The sequence below is a fragment of the Haliotis rubra genome, unplaced genomic scaffold (assembly GCF_003918875.1).
Source record: "Haliotis rubra isolate DU_JTF1 unplaced genomic scaffold, ASM391887v1 Scf561, whole genome shotgun sequence".
In the NCBI taxonomy this organism is placed as follows: domain Eukaryota; kingdom Metazoa; phylum Mollusca; class Gastropoda; order Lepetellida; family Haliotidae; genus Haliotis; species Haliotis rubra.
In genome coordinates this window covers 451,484-477,175 of record NW_025767259.1, presented here as the reverse complement: position 1 = coordinate 477,175, position 25,692 = coordinate 451,484, and the positions used below count along the sequence as shown (strand labels likewise).

Genomic DNA, 25,692 nt, shown 5'->3' with positions numbered 1-25,692 from the left:
ATTTGGTGTTTAATCACATTGTTTATTGTGAATTTTGTTATATATTTCATTGTTTCAGCCCAAAATGCAGTCAATCTGACATGATCATATACCCAGTACCTGCACTCTAAGATGTGTCCAGAAAAATATGTGATATCGCATGTGCCTGTGTTCTGAAACAACAAAAATAACACAGTGTTTACATATTTTACCTAATTATGTGTGAAGTGCTCTATGACATAGTTTTGTGATAATCCTTCTGTCTCAGGGGTTGTCACATACCCACATGTCCCTTCCCTATGTGGCATTAGGGCAATCTTGTTTTATGTCAGGCATACATTTATGTTGAAGTAATTCATAACATTAAGAATATCTGAATGTCTCTCACTATCAACACGAATGTGTCAAAGCTCTGACCATATACATACACACAGAAGAGGAATAAAGGAGAGTCTGCACTTGTAAATAACACTTTTGATGAGAACATAAGGCCACATAAAAAATATTCTTGTTTCTCATCACGTTTTTTAAAAAATATGGGTCAGGCGGGCACATTTTATTTTACATTTTATTTTATTTTATGTACAAAATCCCTTGATTTCTGTGGAAATTTACACCTTTTCTCCGATAGAAAAACAAAACTTAGAAGGGTGAAAAATTCATGCACATTTTGAGAGTCAAAGTTGCGTTTTCTCTAGTGTAAAAACTTAAACAATCTTAGGGTCGGTTCAAATTTTGGGTCGGGCAGTTATGAGAAACAAGAATATTTTTATATATGGCCCAAGGGGATGCGATATGTCTAAGGTAGAAGACATGCAATAATTCTTGATGTGATCATGATGAATTACTTCAAAACACTAGAATATTTTTCAGGAAAATAGATAAGATTCTCCTTTTTGCAAAATAAAGAAGCATTGTTGAAATGTGGTTACATGATTCATATTTATCATAAAAAAATGAAATCAGCTAATATAGCTAGCTATATCACTCCAATGAAATTGCATCACTATGTTTTGAGACCATTGTGACACCAATTATTATTATGGCATAATCAAAGGATATCACAAATCTGTCGTAAGCTGTAATGTTAACACTCAAGACACTGGTTTTTAATGTTTACAAACGGAACAAATAAAGGAATGATATTCAGTGATAGATGCAGTCTCACCCGGGTGTGTTTTGAAATATATCATATCACTGACTGACTGACTGACTGAGTTTGGTTTTACGCCGCTTTTAGCAATATTCCAGCAACATCACGGCGGGGGACACCAGAAATGGGCTATATCATATAAATACTCATGAATAAAACAAACAATTCCTACAAAAGTCTCAGAATTTTTTACTTTCAATGACTTATATTGTAATATAGAGTGTGATACTCTCTGTTTACACGTACATATTACCTGTACAGAATATATTTGTACATCATTACTAATGCTATATATTATAGAACCACTTGGTGGTTGGACATTTCAGGGATATCATCTCCTTGATATCCCTGTCAAGGACTGAGGTCTCTTAAGTGCACAGGCTAAAAACTGTATTGTTAACAACTGGAGAAACATTTATTCCTTATCAGGTCTGTTACCTATATATACCTAAAGCGTTGGGCTCTCTGTAAAAGTTATTCCACACTTTACAACAGGGACCACAGAAGAATACTGGTGATTCAGGGTAAATGCTGATGAAAAATGTTTTTGGCTTTGCTTGGTAGGGACCTTTGTGTGATGAAAATACTTTCGCATTAATCTATTCCTATTGTTTCAGTCGAAATGAAGTATCATCCAAAGTATGGCTGAAGAAGAATAGCCTCATCGCAAAAAGATTAACTATCCTGGATGCTTTGTCTCCCACATTTGTCCCTCACCGTTCAAAGTATGTTCCTATACTGGACAGACATGTTGTTGCAAGGGTGTTTGATCAGGTATGGATTGCTTGCTAGAAACAACAATATGATTCATTATTTAAATTCTTTCACTGAAAACTCTCCCTGCACTTTATTATTTGCCTTTTGATCTTATGTTGTCATGATGGTGGTACCTCACTGAAGCTGGTCATATGTCAGTTTGTTATTCAGTGAGGAGATAAGTCTTCTCTGAAAATGCATTTGGCTTATTGTACCCCGCCGCCCCGCCGCAATGGGGAACTATGTATTCAGCAGCGTCCGTTCGATGTCCGTGTCCTTATCTTCAAGGTCACCATGAAGCTTTGACCACTTTTCAAACTTATGTAAACGCAGTATCTCATAAAACTTTGCACCCAATGTCTTCCTTTATGTCGACAGCCTACATTGGGTGATTACATAACAGGTATCAGGGTAGGCTAGGGTAATGGGGGTTGGGTACCCAGGTAGAAAATTTGGATCCGTCCCAGCCGTAATACATACTGATACTGACAGTGGATATGTGATTCTGCATCTATACATTCAAATCAACTATATTCCTGAAATATCTTCAGAGTTAGAACATTCTGAGAAGTGACCAAGACAAAAAACTATATCACACAAAAGGTAATCTTCTGTGTGACCAAAAGATTAAAACTAGTAAATGTGTTATATTTCATTCTTCTTTAGTGGCAGGCAACATTGCCATGTTAGTGGTAAAAACACTTGTCTTCATTCTATCACTACAAAATTATACAAATTGTATTGCTATCTTGAATGTTGCAGAACTGATTGAGTCTAATATTTCTTGTAAGCTAAATGGATAATTGTTTGATGAGTAACAGTTAGATTTAATACACATACATGTGTGAACTGAAATGTTTGTAGCCTCTGACATATAGCCTATGGAATTAATGCTATTAGAATCACAACAAAATATGTATACATACAGTAGTTGACAGTGAAGATGTATAGAAAGTATACAGGGTTATAGTGTGATTTTTAGATTTTTGAACATTTATTCTATGTAAGCTTACAGCAATATAGAAAATTCAAAAGGTTTGTTTAAGCACATTTAAGGAAAGGATACAACAATATTCCACCCCCTATTCCTTACAATCCATGAGACATATTATTTTCAGGTGTTTCTTTACTTTTAAGTAACATTTGGTATTGAAAAAATGTATTGCTATGAAATGTTTAGAACACATTGTTAAGAACTTATTGTTGAATGAAGTCAGAGATGTTCTTGACCCATTACAATTTGCTCACAGAGCAAGGCGTGAGTAGAAGATATCACAATCACTCTGTTCAACAATATCTATAAGCATTTATAAAACTATGGTACTTATTTCAGTATAATGTTTGTTGATTTTTCATTCACTTTTAATACTATTCAACATCATTTATTAGTTGATTAACTTTCCAAAATGAATGTTGATGTTAACATCACCAAATGGATTAATTCTTTTCAAGTTAATGGACAGCAATTTGTACGGGCTAATAATGTGAAATCATCAATTGAAAACATATCCACTAATTATTATTATTATTTTATTTATTTTTTAATCACTTTATATCTTTATAATGGGTACATAATTTATGCATTTGTGGTACATGTAAATATTATAAAACAAGGACATGGATGGTAGATAATCCGTTAGGCTATAACAATACATTTGTTGTTGCTATTTATGTGAAGAGATGGCAAGATGACCAAAAGGTGAAGAATTTACCATAGTTGCAGTGCGAAAAGGCAACACATTTGTCAATTTCATACAAGGTGTGGACATGTGTAGATAATTTTTTAATCCAGCAATCTGTGGATGCAAATTGGAACATCTCTTTGCATATATATAGTATTTTGTTGCGATGATAATAAGGTTTAGTACATCGTTTCTTTTTTCTTTATATCCAAAGATGATATGTTTTGCATCCAGAGTTAATTTTGTGCCTGTTTCTTGTTCAATCCAGGCTTTTAGTTGCTGCCACAACGTTTTTACATGTACACATTCACAAAATACGTGGATAATTGATTCTATTTTAACCTTACAGAATGTACAAGAAGTGGATTGTGTCAGTATATAGTTAAATAAATCCTTGTTTGTTGTAATGATTCTATGGACAATTTTATATTGAAGCCATCTGAATTGTGTATTACAAGTTGTTCTGAAAGGTACATAGTTAAAAACTTTCCAGAGTTGTTCTGATATATCTACGTTGATATCCCTTTCCCATTTAAGTTGACTATTTAGCTTTTCTTTTAATGTATGTTTCCTTAGCAAGACAGAGTAGAAAATCTTGCACCCTTTACGTTCTTTATAGAGCATATGTATATTATTAGGAATAAATGGCTCCTCTACTTTACACAGAGTTAGTTCTTTCAAAAGTAAGTAGGATTTTATGGAGTTAATGATACCCCTATATTCTAAAAAAATTGTCTTAATATTATATAGGGAAATAAACTCTTCATAGGAAAGAAAATTACTATCTTTTTTCAGTAGATCATTAAATAATTTAACATTTCCCTTCAAGTAATGTTTATAAATAATAGGTTTTTGACCTACGGTAATATTGTCGTTTGCCCATATATACTGTTGTGAAGTTTCTGTATCAACGTCATCATTTATTTGTAAAGATTGCATATTTGCCCACGCTTCGTAAACATCTCTCCAAAAAACATTACTGATATTTGGGATAATAGTGTGTTTTAAGTAGTTTGCTCCCATCTCTGTTGGGTGAAGACTTTTTGTTGTAATAGCAAAATCTATAAGATTTGATATGTTAGAATGTTTAACAAATGTTCTGCGCAGCCATGATAGTTTTTGAGCTTGTATTGTTTCAAAAATTAAAGGTACATTTAGCCCCCCTTCTTTATTTGATTGAATAATCGTGTTTTGCTTGATCTTGTCAGGTTTTCCTTTCCAAATGAATTTAAAAACATTTTTTCTGTAGATTTTGAATGGTATCACTTCTTGGATTTGGCAACATAGTAAAAAGATGGTTTAGGGAAGGCAATATAAGGCTTTTAAGAAGAGTAATTCTGCCAAATGGAGTAAGGTCTCTTCTTAACCACATCATCATTGTCTTATCAACTTGTTTAAGTTTGTCTTTATAATTTCTCTCAACCATTTCAGCCTGGTTGTGTTGAAACTGAATTCCGAGTAAAGTAAAGGGTCTTTGGGACCAATCCAGTTTGAAAGTCTTAGAGTATTGAATGCTTGAGTATTGCATAGAACCAATCCATATTATTGTAGTTTTTTCTATGTTTATTTTAAGGCCAGAAAATTCAGCATATTGATTAAGTAAGCCCAAGGTTGCTTGAAAGCATTTTTCTGTTCCATCAAGAATAAGTGTCGTGTCGTCTGCAAATTGCGTTAATAAATATTCAATATCAAGAAGTTTAATACCCTTTACATTTGTATTTGTATTTTTTTTTGTACACCAATGGCTCTGCATCCAATGCGGAAACATGTTTTACTGTTAAATTCACTGATGATGATGCATTGGTAGGCCTTATTACAGAATCAGAACTTATAGTTACAAGGCTGAAATTTAAAAATTTGTAGAATGGTGTAAGTCAAACCTTTTATTTTTGAATGTGCAAATAAACAAAGAAATGATCATGGATTTTAGAAAAACAAAGTATACAATAAATGCTGTAAGTATTGAAGATAATGAGATAGAAAGAGTAACTGAATACAAATATTTGGGTACTGTCTTAGATTCAAAACTCTCCTCGAACTCTCCTCTCAATGCCAAGTATATTTTTCTTGGCTTGGAACAGAAAATCTTCTGTGACATTTTTTACCTTCTCATCTTTCTATTTCAATTTAAATCATCTATGTCTAAAGCTTAAGTTGCCCGGAGGTGGGTACCAGTAATTACTCGACTTACTGTTGTTTTCATGAGTACAGTTGTGTTAATGTGTGCAAATGTGGGTATCATTATTATTTATTATCATGTTTTACAGATTAAAGATAATATGCAGCAGAGAGGGTTCGGGTGATCCTGGCACAGTCAGGCTGGTAAGGCTCATCATCAGCTCAGGGCCCTTGCCCCCTCTACACACAGCCCAGACAGCGAATGGGACTTCTCCCAAGAAACGTTGCCTAGTTGAACCCACCAAGAACTTTCCGGAAAATATGTAGACTCCCCAACACCGAGAACAATGGGGAGCCTGATGACAGTGTAGTTGGGATGCAAGTGAGACATTTCAAAGGCGAGGTCCACATATTTAGCTTGCTTTTCATGAATCTTGCCAATCACGTTGCTGTCAAAAGGGACTGAAAATTCAATGATATAAATAATTTCATTGGCTTTATCAAAAAGAACAAGATCAGGTTTGATGACTGGAATTCTTCTAAGGCTGTATATAGGCCTATTCCACAGAAGTTTGAAAGCATCATTTTCCATTGACGCCCTGGACAAGTTAAAGGTCGTACCATGGATGGACCTCGGCATGCCACAAGCATGGCGAAGACGATAGTAAAAGCAACGAGCCATGCCATCATGTTGTTTAAGATATGCTGTTTGTGGCAAGGAAGGGCATCCACTGACAAGGTGTTGGACAGTCTCAGTAAATTCATTACACAGTCATTTCATGGTTATATTTTCTTTAAGAATCACATTCTGGCGATTGCGAGTGGGAAGTGACTGGTCCTGAGCAGCAAAAAGAAAGCTTATATTATATATTATTAGCATTATGAAGGTTGACACAGCAACACCGGCATTTGAGTACAGTACCAGTAAGTAGCTGGTAAGAACTAACTACATAAAAATATCAGTCATCAGAGATCAAAGATTTTGTTTTTGGACTGCTTTATGCATCTGTAGGACCAGGGAGCAAGCATGGTTTGGCAGTCGAGGTTTTCATGTTAGCATACACTTAGTGCAATATAATCAAGTTCTTTATATTTAGCTCTGCATCAAATTTTATATGAGTAACAGTGCAGGACAGGCAGAAGAAACTTGACAATTTGTCAAATGTCATTTTGTCTTTTCAGATAATTCCTTTGGCTCATGTATCAAGCCGTAGCAGACAGGAGATACAATTGGTCAGCCCAAATGCTGTTGACCTCAATAAGTATCAAGAACAAGTTAGACAGGCCATTGACCAATATGATAGGTATGTATTGCTCTTGAGTGAGGACTGACAGAGCATTTTCTAATTCAAGTGAATCTTATTCATTTTATCTTTGACATCAAAAGTGCAATGAAAACAAGTGTCCACTCTGAAACAGAAATGGTCTAACAAGATATGCAATTCCTGTGAATACAAAACTTCTATTACATCACTGTCACATAACTATTGCAATAATGCACAGTCTGTTTAAATTATCTTCCCTTCACTAGCCCCCTCTGATCCTCATGGTCCCTTCTTAAAATAACAGCGCATGTTGTATGCACGATGTGTGCTATACGTGTTACTATTACAGTTACCGACAGTTAACCAGTATAGCCTTCACCTTCACCAGTAACATTCACACTGGTGCATGGATAGCCTTGCTCCAAGGCTGTGCTGAATGCTGATGTATAGTAGTTCTATCCTTTGAAGAGGCAAGTCTTGATAAGGGGACAGTACAATGATCCCAGTCTGTTATTTATAATTTTTTAGAAATTATCATTTAAGCTATTAATATTTTCCTAAGAGACTTTAATATTCACTTGTACAAGTATAGTGCATAGACAGCATATCTTTTCCCTTAAATGGTGATGAATTAAGTATTATGTCCTGAAATATTTGTTCCACGATTCCTAAATACATCAGGGATAAACATGATTGCTTATATTGCAATTATGAATCACCACATGCAGTTCAAAGCAAGGAATCAGCAGATTGTTCGTTGCAGGTTATTTTGTTGATGTTTTGTAATCAGTAATTTAAGTCTTGCAATATATGTCTGGATATAACACTTTTAAATCTGGAGTGTGTATTTTCATTGCGTCCAAATCTCTTTTGTATTATGGCTGATGAGGCTATATAAATGCGATTCAGTACAGCAGGTAGCTGTTGAGGTACACGGAACATGAAGGTCTTATAAGCCATGTGTGAATTTCATAATGCTCTTGTAGCAGTGCTATGCAGTGTTAAAGAAAGTGTATGACTATCAGTATTCACTTGCTGAGAAAGGACGTAACTGTTGGCCACTCCAAGTTAAGTGTGGATCAATCAGAATGTTACATACAACCAGGAATTTATGTCTCTGTTCAAAGAAAGATGCATAGCCATCGATCGACAGACATGGATGGAACAGGTTGGACTTTATCCTAAATGTGAATAATATTCCAGCATCAAATTATGCTTTAAATTTGAAGAATACTTATCCGTTGTTAAGGTGTCCGCATACCGTATAACACTATGTAAATTTCACTGTTTATTACTTAAAGAAGGACAAAAGTTTAACATTCCTATTCATGAGCGATTATGTCCATTATGCATCATTCCTTTGTATAGAATATGAACACCACTTTTGTATGGTTTGTCCATTTTATGATACTCTGAGAAACTCTGTTTTAAATATTACACTATCTTTCCATCAAGTTTACTCACTTATTATCTTCTACAAACATCGATGCCATTAACAGTCTTGCACGATTTGTATTTTTCTTGGCCCCTTACAGAAATGAACATCTCTCTCTGTAGCCATTTCAAATTTGTTGCAAACTTCTCAAAGTGTATAAAAACATATCCACAACCTGTTCTTTGAATAAAAAGGATTAATCTGACATTGCTTGTCTCAAAAAAGTAATCTGGTCAGGTTTGGAAAATTGTCTGTTTTTTTTAAATTCCAGAACTTTCTCGCCTCCCCTTTCTTTTTCCTCCTTCTCTCTCCATGAATTTGTCTCTTTTCTTTGTGAATTTCTTTAAATCTTGTATCTTTGTCAATCTTATTCATTCTCTCCATCTATTTTAACAGCCAATTCTGTCAGTTTCAAATTTGGCTCTCTTTCTTCTTTGAATTGAGAAATGTATCAGGCTCATCCTCGTAACTGGGATATGTATGGAACTCAGACAAGAGATGAACAGAAGTAAAGATACTGTATTAATGCTATGTTTTGAATAAATGGGTATCATGACATTTTCTACAGATTTAAATGATACTCCTGTCTCCCAACCATTAGATAACCTCTTCTGTTTCATAAGAAAATATCAGAGAAATTTGTTCTGTCACTTATTCATTGTTGACAAAGTGTTCAAACTTTGATGTCTGCTTATCCAATATGTTGATGGACTGATCTATATATCTCAATATACAGAAAATGTAAAGATATTAATTTTAACACAACCTAGGTGGCTGCTTTATTGACCAATGGGGCTGAAGAAAAAATGCTGGGCAAAATCCCACTTTTAACCTTGCATTGTAAAAGTAAGTCGTAATGATCATAATCATTCACTGTTTATTTTCAGGAGACTGAATCAAATTGCCTGGAAAGCTTTGCCAGAGAGTACCAAAGAAAAGTAAGTTTATAGGTGTCCTGAATGTGTCAAGCACCTTTTGTGTGAAACTTGTCCTCATTATTTATAGTGTTCTACTTCTCCAGACATAAAGACATACATACATGCTCTGATGTCACAAGGAGGAGTTTCTCCTCCCATACAATTTATTGATTAGTGATACATATGTAGGATGTACATAAACATTATTCATTTCTGATATTGACCTATCATCCATGTGTATTCCCACCAATGTCAATAACTTTCATTTAAAATTAAATAAAAGTTGACATAAAGTCAGTGGTGTGTTTCAACATTTACTTTTACCAAACTGAAAAATCATATGCTTGCTCTTTCCAATAGTTACACCTGAATTTGTTCAACATGCCCCAATCCATTACTGAGTCACTTTTGTTCATAACATTATGAAACTCTTTACTATGACATGGGACTTGTGTCTTGTAACTTTTTTAGTTTGATCTTTCAGTTTTTACCGAGTTGCTAAGTTCACTAATAATGGATAATTCTTATAGATCCTCATCCTCTATTATATCATTACCATTAATCCTGCATTTTGGCTACAGACACATGAAACTACTCTTTAGAATTTTCATCAAATGTTCTCTTCACAGTCAACAATGTGTGTCTAGTTGTCAAGATAATAGTATTGCCAATCAGCATGTAGCACTTCAGTGTGTCAAGGTAGGGAAAACATCTCTTCTCTCCTGTATATGCAAGGGCTAACATCAGCTTATCAACAGAGTTGTACCTCTAGCACTTAGGTTATGAAGTCACATTCTTCAATTGAGATTCAAATCTGTTCATCCTTATTTTCAACATTCAACATTTAGAGGTCCTAGTACGACATAAAGGTTGCTGATATCCTCAAAGTATGAAGGAGTTTGGTTTTGTGCAAGCCCCAAGATAGCCTCCCTTATCTCTACTCCAGCTTGTAAATAAGCAAATTCATGTTTCAGAACCCTGTTCCACAAAGTAATCCTAGAGCTAAAACAGTCTTATGATTTTGATAAAGTGTGAGAGCTAAGAACACTTCAAGGAATGTGTCCAGGAAGGCCTTCATGTTGCCTGCTGTAGAGGCAGGGAAAATCCCGGCACTGAAGAGACTCACTGCAAATTCTGTCCACATTATCCAAGTCCGCCTTCCTCAAACTGACATATTATCAAGAATACCAAGAGGCATCTAACATAATGGCAGAGAGCTAATCACGATACGGTTCCCGCAAGATGTCTCAAGACCTAAGGTAGTAACCATGTCCAAGCCGTCTCATTCAATGCACAGGCCACTTTCTGCATGTCCATGGATCCACAAATGTCCACAAGTGTCCCTGCCTGATTATCTTCTGTTAACAATGAGCATGGAGGACAAGCTTCATACAGGCAACGGTTATGTTACTGTTACACACGCTCAACATGACCTACTAATACCTAAATCATGGTGAAATGACGAAAAGTAGAGATATCAGTGAGGAATCAGACATGTCTCCACTGTGGAACTTTGATACAAGGATATCTACTAGGGAACGGATAGAACTACTTTACCTCATCTTGCTTTTAATACAGAGACACCTCACTACCCTCAGATGCCCTTTGAATATGTGAGTTCCCAGCTGTCTATTCCTTTTCTCAGAGCACATAATATCCTTCCATGGCCAAGTTATGCTCACAAGAGTGTTGACAAGAGTTATCACAACTAAGGAGGAAGCTATAGAAGACCCACAACTGCCTGTTACAAGACTCACAGCTTCTGCATCACAGATTCTGATTTGAAAACTCAACTTCCCTACATCTAAGCATAAAGAATTTTTGGATACCGGGGTGTGGTGTCTTGCCCTTGAAAACAAAATTTCAATGTTCCCTATTCCCAGTAAAGCGAAAACCAAAGTTGTGCTAGAAGTGCCGCACAAGCGAATTGCTATGGAAACATTGGATTGCCGTACTTCAGATTAGCACACGGCCCCAATACTCAATCTGTGAGCCTCTTAATTAATATGAAGTGATTAAACATTAAAAATTTTAACGGAGATTAACTGAGATTGAAATGCCCTATATAAAGAGCTCACTGTATTTTTCTTTATCAAAATGGAAAATACGCAGGTCAGGGTTATGTTTATTGACACACTGAGACTGGACCAGCACTTGTTCTATGACAAGTTTAAGCATCGGAGTAGGAAAACCCTCCGAGAAAAGAAGTATTGGAGCTGTGTAGTTGCCGGATGCAAAGCGGACTTCCCAGAATGACAACCAGTGCAATTCGAGATGGAAGTGGAGGCCTTCAAGTCCACACTAATCCCTTATGTCGACAGATCTCTGTTGTTCTCACAAGTGTGGATAATATCACAGCTCTTTTGGATGTTCAGCAAGAACATGCAGCTGAGCAAAATATTTGATGAGATGAAAAAGACATACTACAGAAAATGTTTAAGGTCAAACTATTTAGGATGAACAGGATGTTCTTAATTCAACTCTAGACTTATCTAGTGTTCCTCATACAACCATCGAAATCAGAAACCAACCAGACACGTGAGACCCCTGGGTCAGGATCAATATACCTAAGCTCTGATGTTGAACACAATATCCAGTTGGAGACAATGGCTCAACCTGGGAGACAGAGTGGTGATCATTCCCATGGTATTAGATTTTTTCTCCATTTATGTCAAAATTTACAGCTCTGCAAAGGTACCATAGAAGTGTACAGAGGTCTTATATTCTGCACTTCATTTGGATGGATTATCTGTAAAATCTGGATTGATCATCCAACTATCAATAGACTCATATGGCCTTACTTATGGAAGATATCTGAGCCCCAAGAACTGCTTGCCATGGCCATTGCCACGAGAGTGTCTGAAATAACACCAACACATGCTGAACACTGGAACATGATTATAGTCAGATCATTGCCAGAGTTTGCTGCCAGGAATCAATCCACATCTTCTGAACCAATGGGTCATAGAAAATACACAATTCCTGGCACCATCATTGGACCACCCAGATTGTTATATTAACATTAAGAACTTGATAACAGAATGACCAGAAGTGATGTCACAGTAAGAAGAGAAAAGAGGCATGAAATGTTGGTATAGGATTCGGAAATGATGTCATCTGTGATGTGATAGAAGTAAACAATAAATATCATTGTAAATACCTTTAAGGAAACTACATCTATTACATCAGAAGTACACCCTCCCACCTCCCAAATCATCAGTCTCCACTTGATGTATGTTTGGAATGGTCAAACATGGCATGAAAGAGATGTAAGCTGATAATGCTTCACTGAGAATGTCTAGTAATGTTGGGTGGTGGGGTAGCCTAGTGGTTAAAGCATTTGCTTGTCATGCCAAGGTCCTGTTTTGATTCCCTACATGGGTACAATGTGTGAAACCCATTTCAGATGTCTCCCGCCATAATATTGCTGGAATATTGGTAAAAGTGGTGTAAAACTAAACTCACTCACTCACACTCACTAGTAATGTATGGTTGACAGTAAAATAGACTTCTGTTGAAAATCTGCAATCAAGTTTTAGTGTAATTGCAGCCAATCAATGGGATTAACGGCACTGATATAACATAGGTAATATTATTCATTATTGTTTGATATTGCTTCAGTGAGTATTTAATAAATTTATTCAAATATATTTAAGATACTATGCTTCTAATCATGAAATTAGGGGAATATTTAACACTGTTCTTGAATTAAATATTAATATCTTTTTTCTAATTGACCTATCATAATGATGCCTTTCATATATTTCAGATATGAGACCAACAAACCATTCTCATTCTTTGAGAATCATGAAAGTTTGAAAACAGATTTGTCAGAAACTGACTGGCAGATGAAAGAAGACATCAGCCTGCTAGTACAGGAAATAGAAAAGGGGAAGAAGTTCTTGCAGCAAGCAAGAGATTTGAAAGAAGCTGGAGAAGTGACCCGCAGTTCGCGCCAGTCAGTGACCACTGGAAAGCAAATGCAAATGCCTCATGATACAGACAAAGAGGGCATCCTAGCTCAGATTATTGCTCCTTCTGATGTAGAGGGTGATGCCATTTGTGCATAAATGACTTCAGATGTCACTCTTGTCATTCATTATCTGCTTAGACATTTTCACAGATAGATGAAAATTCCAGACAGGGTATTTTGCCATTAGTCTGCCAAGCCAGTACTTGTTTGATACCCAATCTAAAGTTCTTCAAATAGGATTTTACTTGGAGGTTTGACATGAATAGCAGTTGCAGTTCAGGAGCCATCAATATGCAGATCATGTCATTTACACTTTTGATAAATGCTTGAATGTTTTAGATTTTGATTTTTTTAAGTGAAACTGTTTCTTTATATGGTGATACTACTTTTCAATTTATTTACAATCACTCCTAAAGTTAAAAATTAGGGTAATCAGGTATGTACTTCATTGTTGTGTTGTCTTTCAGTGTTATGCTGTAGATGATTTCTTCCAGTATGACTATTCCAATTGTAAAATTGAAAAAGAAGTTTAAGGTGGTAGAAAAACCTACTGGCATCTATAGAATAGTGGACTATGCCAGTCATCATCTGTGCTCATATACATAACAATGTTGAATGAGAAATGTTGTAATTTTCAGTATGTTATTTGTATTAGATAAAACACAAAACAATACCTGCCTCTTGATTGAATGTTATCAGCATTTCACTCAAAGATTGCACTTATTTTTAGTTCTTAACATTTCCACAAATTAACAAACATTTTACAACATTTTCTTATGCTTCATGAACCCTGATAAACTTTGTCCAACTATGCTTAATTATTTGGATCATTGAATTGTTTACCCATTTATATGTTCTGGACAATGGCCAGTTCCAGCGGGAGAAGAAATATTTTAAAGATATTTTGAAATCATAATGCCTACTGAATAGGGTGCAATAAACTGTGTGACATGAATGCTAAACTCAAGCAAATGATATCTGTCAAATAGGTCACACTTACCATTACTGTTCAAATATGACAGACTGTCATAGTTTTCATATTCCCATAAAAGTCTGTTTCACAGTCCCTAAACCTTAGAATTTACCTTTCTTGCACAACCCTTACTCTTACTAGCATGTGTGCATGCAATGGCTCTAAATGAAGGAAGTTCAAAGTTTTTACCAGTTCTGTTTTGTACATTTAACCGGAGTTTTCTGTTTCAATGATAGTTATATATTTTTGGTATAAGTCTGATTTTAGAGTCGGCGAACACTTGCAGATTATCATGAATACCTCTGTGAATTTATCAGCATGATATCGTTACAATTCTAATTATAGTTTAAAAGTTTGTGATCTAGACTACCAGTTTTGTTGAAGCCTTGAATTGCTAATGTTGTGCACTCACTGTTAAGTGCTTCACTCCGAGAGAGTGGGTTGAAATCCTGGATGGGACTCAACCCTCGATAGACATGATGTATTCACAATTTCATGTTCACGTTTTTGTCATTATTTACTATTGTAAACCAAAAGTCACTGTGTTCTTTAATCCGATTGGTTGAAAAACGTGATCAAATGGTATTCGATTCCCGGAAATTCGCTTTGTATTAATACATACAAACATCGCTCACACCATTGTATTGTTATGTCGTCAGCTGTGATGACGTCATTAAAATAATCATATTGTGACGTAAAGTCCGAATGACGTCACAAATGAGCAGTTCCAGATGCTACCATGGGAGACAGCCGAAACGGCCAGCTGATGACATTTCACTGCTGTACCCGTACTCGATGTCAATGAGTGCAGACACAAAAACGTGTGTGGACCTTTTGGTTTACATTTGTGTTTACAATGTCGATAAACATCATGTGTTGGCCAATTTCCGGGTGTTATTGAGTATTTGAAGCACGGGAATATTTCATTTTAAACCTCCGGCTGACGCCATCGGTTCCAAATGAATTCCCACGCTTCACATACTCAATAACACCCGGAAATTGGCCAACACATGATGTTTATCTCCTAATTTAAACCACAATCTCATTATAAACAATTTGAGGTGATTCTAATTAAGTGTGGCAATCACTTTGAAAAACAGTAATTCTCTATCTAGTCTGTCTTATTATTGTCAGTAACCAGCATCCCTCTCAGTGAGAAAATAATTAGTACTGAAAGTCTGTTTACATGTATTTGATGTAGACTCGGTACTCATTCATCAACATATACCACTACAGCAAATGTTATGAAATGTTCTTTCCAAAAAGGTACATGGTATCATTAATGTTTGTAGAACTTCAAAGATGTAACAAAGAAAAGGTCTATTTTAAAATTATAAATTATTATTTCAAATTATTGGTTATCTGTGTGAATATGAGACACTGTAGAATCTTCACATTTAGCTTTATTTGTTGACCAGTGAACATTCATATTACTAGTCATCCCCTGCAGTATTCTGGAATGTGACTGGCCTGGGTGGGCATATTATTAGTCTAAAGTCAGGAGTGTCAGTCATACTCTTTCAGTTCCTTGCACTGTTGACCCGGAACTTTGTGTGTGAAACACTTATTATAATATGTTGACTCGATAGCATGACAGGACCAAACAGGAGAAAGTAATGCCAACAAGGCCGATTGATACACCACGATAATTTCACCCAGAAATCAACAAGGAGCAAAAGTGTTCAGTAAAATTGACCATTTACAACTTTTGTGTACATGTGTTTACTTGTTAAAGTTGAGAGGTATGTGGAAACAACTATGAATAATGTTGCAATCAATAAATCAGAGGTTTCCAAAAGTGTTATTTTTGCACCGTATATACATGATTGAATATGTGGAAGATAGTTTTATGCTCTCCTGACTGAAAGTCAACTGGGCTTATTGCATGACCTGTTTGATTGGAATCCAGTTTGCATCATCACTCGTCTGTTGTTAACATCTCCTTGACCAATGAAGTTGAAACTTTGCATTGTTCATATGCATGTCCATGTTTCTAACAGTGGCATTTAATATGTGGATTCTGGGGTTTATGACTTTATCCAGTGTCTTTCATTTGACTTGTGCACTTCAGTCATTAAGTCCAATACTTTTGGCCATTACTCAGCCAATGTTTGCAAAATGGAATGGGATTTGGTTATATGTGTACTTTGTTGTGTGTCTCAAACAGATGGTGTGTTTTTATATTTTGAAATTTTGAATTTTCATCTCAATTCAGCAGAAATTTGACATTAAAGTATCTCCTTATGAAATGACATCACCATAGGGCTTTTTTCTGAAACCAATTATTCCCCTTAGAAGATGTTGAAGGCTCAGAGTTGAAACTATATATTTTAAATTTTAAAGTAATTTCAACAGTTGCATATCATATGTAAAATTAATTCATATTGTTGGAACCCTGCTTACCCAAACCACAGATATTCAGAAACCTTGCCCAGTAGACAATATTTACAAGGAATGAAATGTATGCCACTTGAAATACTTCACTTATCCCAAATCTGATTTCCAGATTCGGGACAGCGAATTTAAATAATCATAAATGTGTTTATGTCATGTTATTAGCCATATTGGTAATGAAAATGTTCATTGTATATCTTCATGTAATCTCTAATCTGTTTTAGCAGTTTTATTCAAAATTTCATTCAATATTGTTCACAATAATCTCATTGAAAGTGCGAGTGCTTGCACCAACTCACTGTTTGTCTTATGGATTTGGCTTTGTGTTTTTTCATTTACACCTACCATGATCCGTTAACTGCTATTGATGTCTTGAACTAAATTATACATGCCATACTTTGATTTGTCACAGGTCATATTTGTTGTAGTGTGAATATTACCGGACTGTTCAGTACATACAAAATATCCATTAGTAGCAGTCTGTTTTACCAAAGTGCTTTGCTTACGCTCATTACTTTGTAATATAGTACCTCAGCTAAAACAGCACAATATTGGAATGTATCAATACTGATATGATCATTGTTTCAAATACAGTTTATTCCATCCATTGCATCCAAATTATAATTAAGTTGTATTGTTGTTGAGTTTTTAACTGAAGCACAGGCAGATTTGAATAAAACTGTTTCTGGATTAGTGTATGAGAATATACACACTGTAAACTGTATGCACCCTGCACAACAAGTAATGCCCAGTAGAAAGGAAATACAATTAAATAACAAATCATAATGGCTAACACTATTGTATCTCATATGCCACATTTGTATTGACTGAGTTTGTGTCACCTGTTCAGTCTTGAAAAGTCTTATACATTACATAATTGAAAGGAGTTTTGCCCATGTAGAATTTGGTTACAGGAGGTAACTGAGGACAGTTGACACTAGATGCAGATATCCAGAAATTTGTTTATCTGGACAAAATTAGAGAAAATGCAAATATCCATATGATCTCTTTGATACATATCCAGGTGAGGTAAAGTGCTATGACACTGATATTTTATATTGCCATTGTGTCACCTTTTGACTGCATGTTATTTACACAGATGTATCCTTTTGTTGTGCACATTAGTTGCTTAAATTAAGTGAGAGGAACTGCAATGCAGCTTTGTTAAAGAGGGTCAGCACTTGTGTTAAATCAAAATGAAGACAAGCATTATTCACAATTTCATATCTACATATTACGGTTTAAGAAAAGTAAAGCTATACAATGAAGTAGTTTACAGTATCATGTAATAGTTGCTTTGTTTCATGTTTTTTCTCTGCAGCAGAGTGATTATTTGGTTCTATAATTGATACAATGATGGGAATCATTTGGTAGAAAGAAATTTACTGATATTTTTATCACTATGTTGTGTTTTAGTATGTTAATTGCCCTTAGCTTTAATAAAACAGCTTCTTGATGAATTAATGGTTTCTTTATAATGGTTTGTAATTCGTTGTTTGTTCTACAGTGAGTGAGTGAACTATCACCTTTGAGGTATTTAACTGATGCTATGTGAATGTGGTCTGATGTGGTATCTGCAAAGTAATACCTGATTACATCGTGCTTTGATCAGCTTGGAGAGATTTCTCCTGACTATGATTTTTCTCTTATGACTACAACCAATGTCATACACTTGGATGCAGAGGGTTTTTTCTGACACATTTTTTCAGGTCTGAAAATTGAACATTGTGCGTTGTGCCCTGGATCTACTGATGGCTATAAAATTCTACCAAAATGCAGAATATTAAATTTCCTATTCAATGGTTTTAGTTCAACTGCAAACACTAAGTTCAACTGCAAACATATTCTCCAGAAAGTACTTGGTGGGTTCGACAAGGCAGCTTTTCCTGGGAGGAGTCCCATTCGCTGTCTGGGCTGCGTGTAGAGGGGCAAGGGCCCTGAGCTGATGATGAGCCTTACCAGCCTGACTGTGCCAGGATCACCTGAACCCTCTCTGCTGCAAACTATTTTTAATCTGTAAATTAATAATAAAGTCACTTATAGAGTGCAAATGTCCTCACACTTATTAATACTCGCTGAAAAGAATAGAGTAAAAGGAGTCAGTCATAGGCACAGTGAACAGGTGGGTTTCACGTTTTGACTTGAAGGTTGAGAGAGATTCACAGATCTTGATTTTTAGAGGTAAAGCATTTCAAACAGTTGGTGCAGCATAGGAGAAGGATCTTTTCCCATCAGAAACAATGTGGAATTTGCGAACAGTTGAAAGTGATGCAGAGAATTTTAAAGTTGATTCTCTGTTGAATAGGTAGCCAGTGTTAAGATTTCAGAACAGGAGAGATGTGATTAGATTTAGTCTTTAGAGAAATAATTATTGCAGGTGTATTCTGTACTTTCTGTAGCCTGGAGATATTCTGTTTGCTGAGGCAAATCAGCAGTTCATCGCAGTAGTCTAGTCTAGATAGTCATCTGACTAGGATGTGGGCACATTCTGCTGTGATGTACTTCCTGATGTTGCTATGGATCGGAGATGAAAGTAACATCACTTCCATATTCTACTGATTTGCTCCTGTAGTGAAAGGTCTGGTTCGACCCAAACTCCGAGGCCTATCACAAGTCTGGATGGTGACACTTTTGCTGAACCAATGGTGACTTCATTCCTGAGATCAGTCAGGAGATGTTTTCTGCCAACAAGTAGAACCTCTGTTTTTCATCATTAAGCTTTAATGTTTGGCCGTTCAGCCATGATTTTTATTCCCAGTTCTAGTTGAAGGCTTGTGATTGTAACGCGGGTGAGAAATGGTTCAAGAGTTGAGAGTCTTCTGCATACGAGTAGATTGAGATTTTGAAGCAGTCGATGACAAATTGAAGCTGGTTTGTGTTGAAGAGAAAGAGGACTGGACCTATGAATCTTTGCGCGACTATTATCAGAGTACTTGCCTTATGTTCAGATGTTATGATATGACTAAAACATTACACCATTTTTGTCAATAAGTTAGTGTAGTTGATGTATCTTTTCGGAAAAAGATTACATTGATTTTTGTTACTGGTACATTGCTTGCCTAATTTCTGGTATTTGCATGAAACCATCTCGGTTTGTCAGTCAGAGATTGACACTCCATTAGACAAAATAAATAAATTCCATGACCAAGACAATTCCTTGAAAAATGTGTCCATATTGATAAAAAAAAAAATATCCATAATTTGCATTAATCAATATTGTAAGCGTTACTAATAAGATTATATTAGCAGGATAGGATGGTTGTGTACTGTTATTCAACTGACCATCACTTCAAGAAATTGTACATCAATGAGGGGTGGCAAATCTTCAGGACTGGGGTAGCCTAGTGGTTAAAGCGTTCATTTTCATTCGTGTTAAATCTGGCCCTTACCACAATTTTGAAAGGTCTATCGGATAGATTAGCGCCCGAAGACCCGTCTTAAAAAGGTTCATGAATCCCCACATGGGTACAATGTGGACAGGACAGATGGATAAGGGTGACCCATCTTCGCCACAGGTTTCAGACTGCAGTGATGACTGCCCGAACCATCCCAGGACTTCGCCGTATCCACCCCAACACAGTTTGACAACAGAGTGGCTGCACATTTACGCCATCACAGGATCAGACCACGACGTGACTGCCCGAACCATCCCGCGCCATACGGCCTATCCTGACACAACGTCATCGACAAGCTCGCTGAATGTGCTGCCGAAATCATGTCCGCAGAGCCTTGTTTTGGTGGAGAAATGTTGTTTTTACAGATGAGTCCAGGTTTAACATTTCCCATAGTGATGGACGTCAACGTGCCTATAGAGGCGTGGGAGAACGTTATGCACAGGCCTGTGTCTTGGAGAGGAATCGCTTTGGTGGTGGTTCCGTGATGATTTGGGGTGGAATAACAGCACGCCAAAGAATTCCTTTGGTGATTGTTCAGGGCAACTTAACTGGTGTGGGCTACAGGGATCAGATTCTTCGACCTGTGGCAATTCCTTTTCTGCAATGTCATGGCCCTGGGGTAACATTCCAACAGGACAATGCCCGCCCTCATACGGCAAGGGTTGCTATGGATTTCTTGCAACACCACAACGCTGACTTACTGCCCTTGGCCTGCAAATTCACCGGATCTCTCCCCGATAGAGCATGTTTGGGACGAGATGAATCGACGTCTACACCGTCTTCCTCATCCGCCAGATAACGTCCTTGACCTTGAAACAGAACTTGAGAGAATCTGGCGTGACATCCCACAAGCCTTCCTTGCACGTTTGATAGGCTCTATGCGTCGTCGATGCACTGTTGTTCTCAATGCCGATGGTGGACATACCCGTTATTGAGCTTGTGACATGGTCGTTTGACCCCTGTCCCGCTTGTGGACTCGTGACGTCATTGTGATTGACTTTTCAATTGAAATTCTCCCGACTTGTTATGGTCTCATGATCCCTCCATTAAAGTTTATATGTACCTTTGACATTGTTATCGTACTTATCAACTGGGATAATATTTTGACAATGCACAGTTTCTTTATGTGGCTAGTATATATAGTCCACCAAGCTAAATCCAGCCAGGGGTACATCTGTAGACCCTTCCACCCCTACTCATAATGGAATGGTTTTCCAGGAATTAAAAAAATATCTATGATGCAACTTGTTGCTATGCACTATCCACCCTGCCATTTATCTGTAGCTCTACACTGGAAATAAACATGCCTCCAAAAAACAAGCATTTACGAAGTGGTTATGATGGTGTCTGCTTAGTATCTGGGGAGACATGCACATCCAATCCCTTCTGGACAGTCCCTCAAAAGCTGATACAGCTGTTTATTCAAAGGTGACAAAGGCAATGCATGAACTGGGGTTTGAGAAATCGGTGGTACAATGCAAAGAACGAAGGAAAACACTAAAAGTCCAACGACTGTATAGGGATTCACATAAGAGAAGTGGACAGCCCCGAAAACTCTGCAAATTTTATGAACAGCTAAATGAAATTTTGGACACAAGACCTGCGACATCACCTGGAAAGGTCATTCAAAGTCTCCAGCAGTCCGTTGCATCAGATACAGACATATCTGATCTTGAAGTTACTGATGACCATGCTACTGACAACATTGCTGATGATGTCGAACCCAGGAGATGAGGAATGTGTTGAAAATGTTAAATATGTCCAACGAAATCATCATATGAAAACGGACGGAACAAAAGATGAAAGTCAGAAGAAATAAAAAGGAAAACAAAGACAAAACAAACTGCAAACAACTTTGGAAACTGACATGGACATATTTGCTAAATCTAATGAAGATATCGAAGCAAGGCAGATTGAGTGAGTGAGTTTAGCTTTATGCCGCACTCAGCAATATTCAAGCTATAAGACGGCGGTCTGGAAATAATCGAGTCGGGACCAGACAATCCGGTGATCAACAGCATGAACATCAATCTACGTAATTGGGATACGATGACATGTGTCAACCCAGTGAGCGAGCGTGACCACCCAATCCAGTTAGTCGCCTCTTATGACACGCATGGGTTACTGAAGATCAATTCTAACCCGCACCTTCACGGGTTCAAGACAGATTGAGTTGGAAAAGAAACATACTGAGCTGGAAATGAGGAAAATCGATGATGAGAAAGAAAAAAGAGCATTTGACTTGGAAAACTGGATAAAGAAGAAAGACAGAAAGCTTCTGGTAGGGAACACAAATTGCGTATACTACAGTTAATCATGAACACTAGTCAACCATATGCCAGTCCATCATCCATCCAGTGTCCACCATTTCCTCGGCCTCCTGATGATCCGGTATATGATCCATTTCAGGAAGCAGTCCCTGGAACCAGCTCTGGAGCCACGTCTCCAGTCAGCTCTGACTTCACCAACAACCATGTCCCTCACCATGGTCAGAGAAGAACCAGAGGCAGTGTCACTCAAGAAGAAGACGGAAACCGCTACTACAATATGTAACTTGCTGTGGGATGATTTTGGAACATAATCATTTTAGTTTTCGGTACTCATTAAAACCTTTTAAATAATCAACAAAGGATGATGACAAATGTTTTGAGGAAAGTATTTTGTTATGAACATAATTAAACTCAAATGCTGTTTGTCATTTGTTCAGTCTTTCTTGAAATAAAATAACTGAACATTCTTTGTCTTGTTTCACCTTAGATGTTTGATTGGCATTTTAGAAGATGCTATTTGTTGAACCTAAAGACTTTGTCATCTTCTTTTTATTGTTTGGTTAAACATTTCAGGGCTTGTTCTGGCCCCATCATCAGGTAGAACTAAAGAACAGTAACTGTGCCCGTGACGTAACAATGCTTATGATGCACAATGCTATGACGACCATGTTTTAACAAAAGGAATTAAAAAGTTAAACTTAACCGGTACACTTTGTACACTGTATCGTGTTTATGATAAGATGGCAGTAAACAATTAATGGTGACTTCAGTCGATTATTTTTTTTATGAAGAAAAGACCATGTAATGATGTACATAATGGTTTATCGCTCCTCACCATACTGTGATGCGAGGGCATCCCGCACAGCAGACCCAGTGGTATCAACTTCACCTTGTGGTCCTTGGTCGCCATCATGTACTTCATCCAGCCAGGTAGGGTTGAGCATGTCGTCTGATTCACACATGTTATGGAACGTGACAGTGGCTGCAACCAACGTTGCCGCAAAGTCAACATCTAGGTCGATACGCTTCATGAAGCGCATCCATCTTCCTTTGAAACGTCCAAATGTCCAAAAGTCAATGACCACCCGGGCACTACTGAGGCGGAAGTTGAGGTATGACTTCTCTTCTGATTGAGTCTCTCTGTTGCCGTAAAGTCTGAAGAGCCAGTAAGACATAGGATAGGCCGGATCTGCAATGATGATGACAGGCATGTCAACTTCATTGTGAGCAGTACCCACTCTTTTCTTCTACTTTGGGGACTGTGGTAAGATACGACCAGCATCTTGTGAAGCTTTGAATACTGAGTTAGAGAATACCCTGACATGATGAACTCTGCCTGGCCACCCGATGCACACATCTGTAAACTTGTACTTGCCATCACATAAAGCCTGCATGATTACTGAGTACCATCCCTTTCTGTTTACCTAGTTGGCGTGAAACAGTTGTTGAGCAATGATCGGAAAATGCGTTGCATCTATAGAGCCAGCACAGTTAGGAAATTCTATTTCTCTTGAAACCCTGATATCACTTTCCTTAGACCCTCGTCTATAGGCCACATCAGGAAACACATGTGTAGAAATGGCATAACACACTTCATGTACTACACAACAAACTGTTGACCTGTGATCCCTGTAAATTGCAACCGCTACTCTGTTTTCGGTTGTCAGAGCATCTCGAATGGGGTTATCGTTTTTGAGGATGGAGCTTTTCAAAGGGACATTGGAACATGCCTCTTGGCACTGAGCGTCATCAAAACGTGGTACAGTTACTTCCCACCAATATCTACTCCTTTCCTTTTCCCAAACAAGGCGTTCTCTAAGTCACGACCAGCACTGGAAGCTACAATCACATCATCAGAGGAATAGTGAGTGAGTTAGTATTTAACGTCACATCGGCAATATCTCAGCCATATTGTGACGAAAACAATTTATACAAAATAAAGAGAAAACATTTTGAAGATTAAAACCTGTCGACGATGGACAGTAAAAATACTAGAGAATCACAAATATGAATAAAACTAGCGAGCAAAGCTAAAACATTTCAATTAAAGAGGACAATACAGTATAAAACACGGGCTATAGATCGCCAACAACTGAAGGTAGATCACCATACTAGAAACCATGGGGACTTACATTACTTTTGCTACCTGCATGGACCCTAGTTGGATTTACACCATCCCTTCAGCCGCTGGCGATTGTAGGAAATTTTAGCCGGCAGTTAAAAGAACAAAGATACTACGTTTAAAATATGGTAAATTTACATTTTACTTTGAAAGTGTGGGGACTTACGTACCCTCTCAGGAGGACAATAATTTTACGCTACTTCAACCCCGTTTGAGGGTACAGCCACTAACAATCTCAGTTACTAATCTAAACTACCAACAATAAAGTATTTAGCTATTTACAGATTAGTCAACAAATCTAATTCTTTTAAAAATTCAACTATTAAATGATAATTAACATTATAAAAAAGATCCTTCAATGTTTTGACATTGAAATAGATATCCCTTGTGATGGAATATTCAACACAGTCAAGCAGGACATGCTTGACTGTGATTCTTTCATCACAAGGGATACAAAACGGAGGATCTTCGCCTTTCAGTAAATATTCGTGAGTATATCTAGTGTTGCCAATGCGACATCGTCGCATAATGACCTCTTCAAATCTGGATTGACAACCCAAGTAAGTGTAACCAATATAAGGTTTTATTTCATGTAATTTATTTATACCAATTTGGGTGTTCCACTTTTTCTGCATCAGATCCCGGATGTAGGTTCTAATGCTAGCTTTGTAATCAGAGTATGGAATAAGAAGTGGTGTCACAGATTTGTGTAGTGCTGCCTTGGCAGCAAGATCAGCCATTGTGTTCCCAGAAATGCCAACGTGGCTGGGTAACCAACAGAAGACGATGTCGCATTGGCCAGTAGCAAGATCATTATACAATTCGATTATTTAAATTAAAAGTGGATGCTTGCAAGATAGATTTTTAATAGCCTGAAGGCAAGAAAGAGAGTCAGAAAAGATTATATATTGTTTATGTTTAGGATGTCTTTGAATATATTTAAGAGCTGTTAAGATGGCGTTTTGCTTCTGCTGTAAATATAGAGCTGCTATCCAGTATTCTAGAAGATATTGTTCTGGATCCAATGACACTGGCACATGCCACTGCGCCACCATCCTTGGACCCATCTGTAAATAAGGATTTATATGTATTATATTTAGTTTTAATTGATTATACTCTTGTTTATATTGTAGTTCATTAGTTTCTGATTTTTTAAACTTTGTCAGAATTAGGTCAACTTGTGGCCTAACCAATTGCCAAGGAGAAGAAAGAAGACGAGAAGGAGCTATATTCTCCAGCTCAATGCCTGCAGCAGTAATG

General features: G+C 36.9%; 1 protein-coding gene across 1 annotated transcript in view; it reads left to right on the top strand.

The window, feature by feature from the left end:
- LOC124254061 (von Willebrand factor A domain-containing protein 3B-like) overlaps positions 1–14,882 on the top strand; it is a 53,077-nt gene extending 38,195 nt beyond the window's left edge. Inside the window, exons 10-13 of the mRNA XM_046687913.1 lie at positions 1,750–1,906; positions 6,871–6,992; positions 9,276–9,326; positions 13,075–14,882. Of these exons, the coding sequence (XP_046543869.1) occupies positions 1,750–1,906; positions 6,871–6,992; positions 9,276–9,326; positions 13,075–13,375 (631 nt within the window). The 3' untranslated portion in view covers positions 13,376–14,882. The remainder of the gene's footprint in view (positions 1–1,749; positions 1,907–6,870; positions 6,993–9,275; positions 9,327–13,074) is intronic.
- The last annotated feature ends 10,810 nt before the right edge of the window (positions 14,883–25,692 follow it).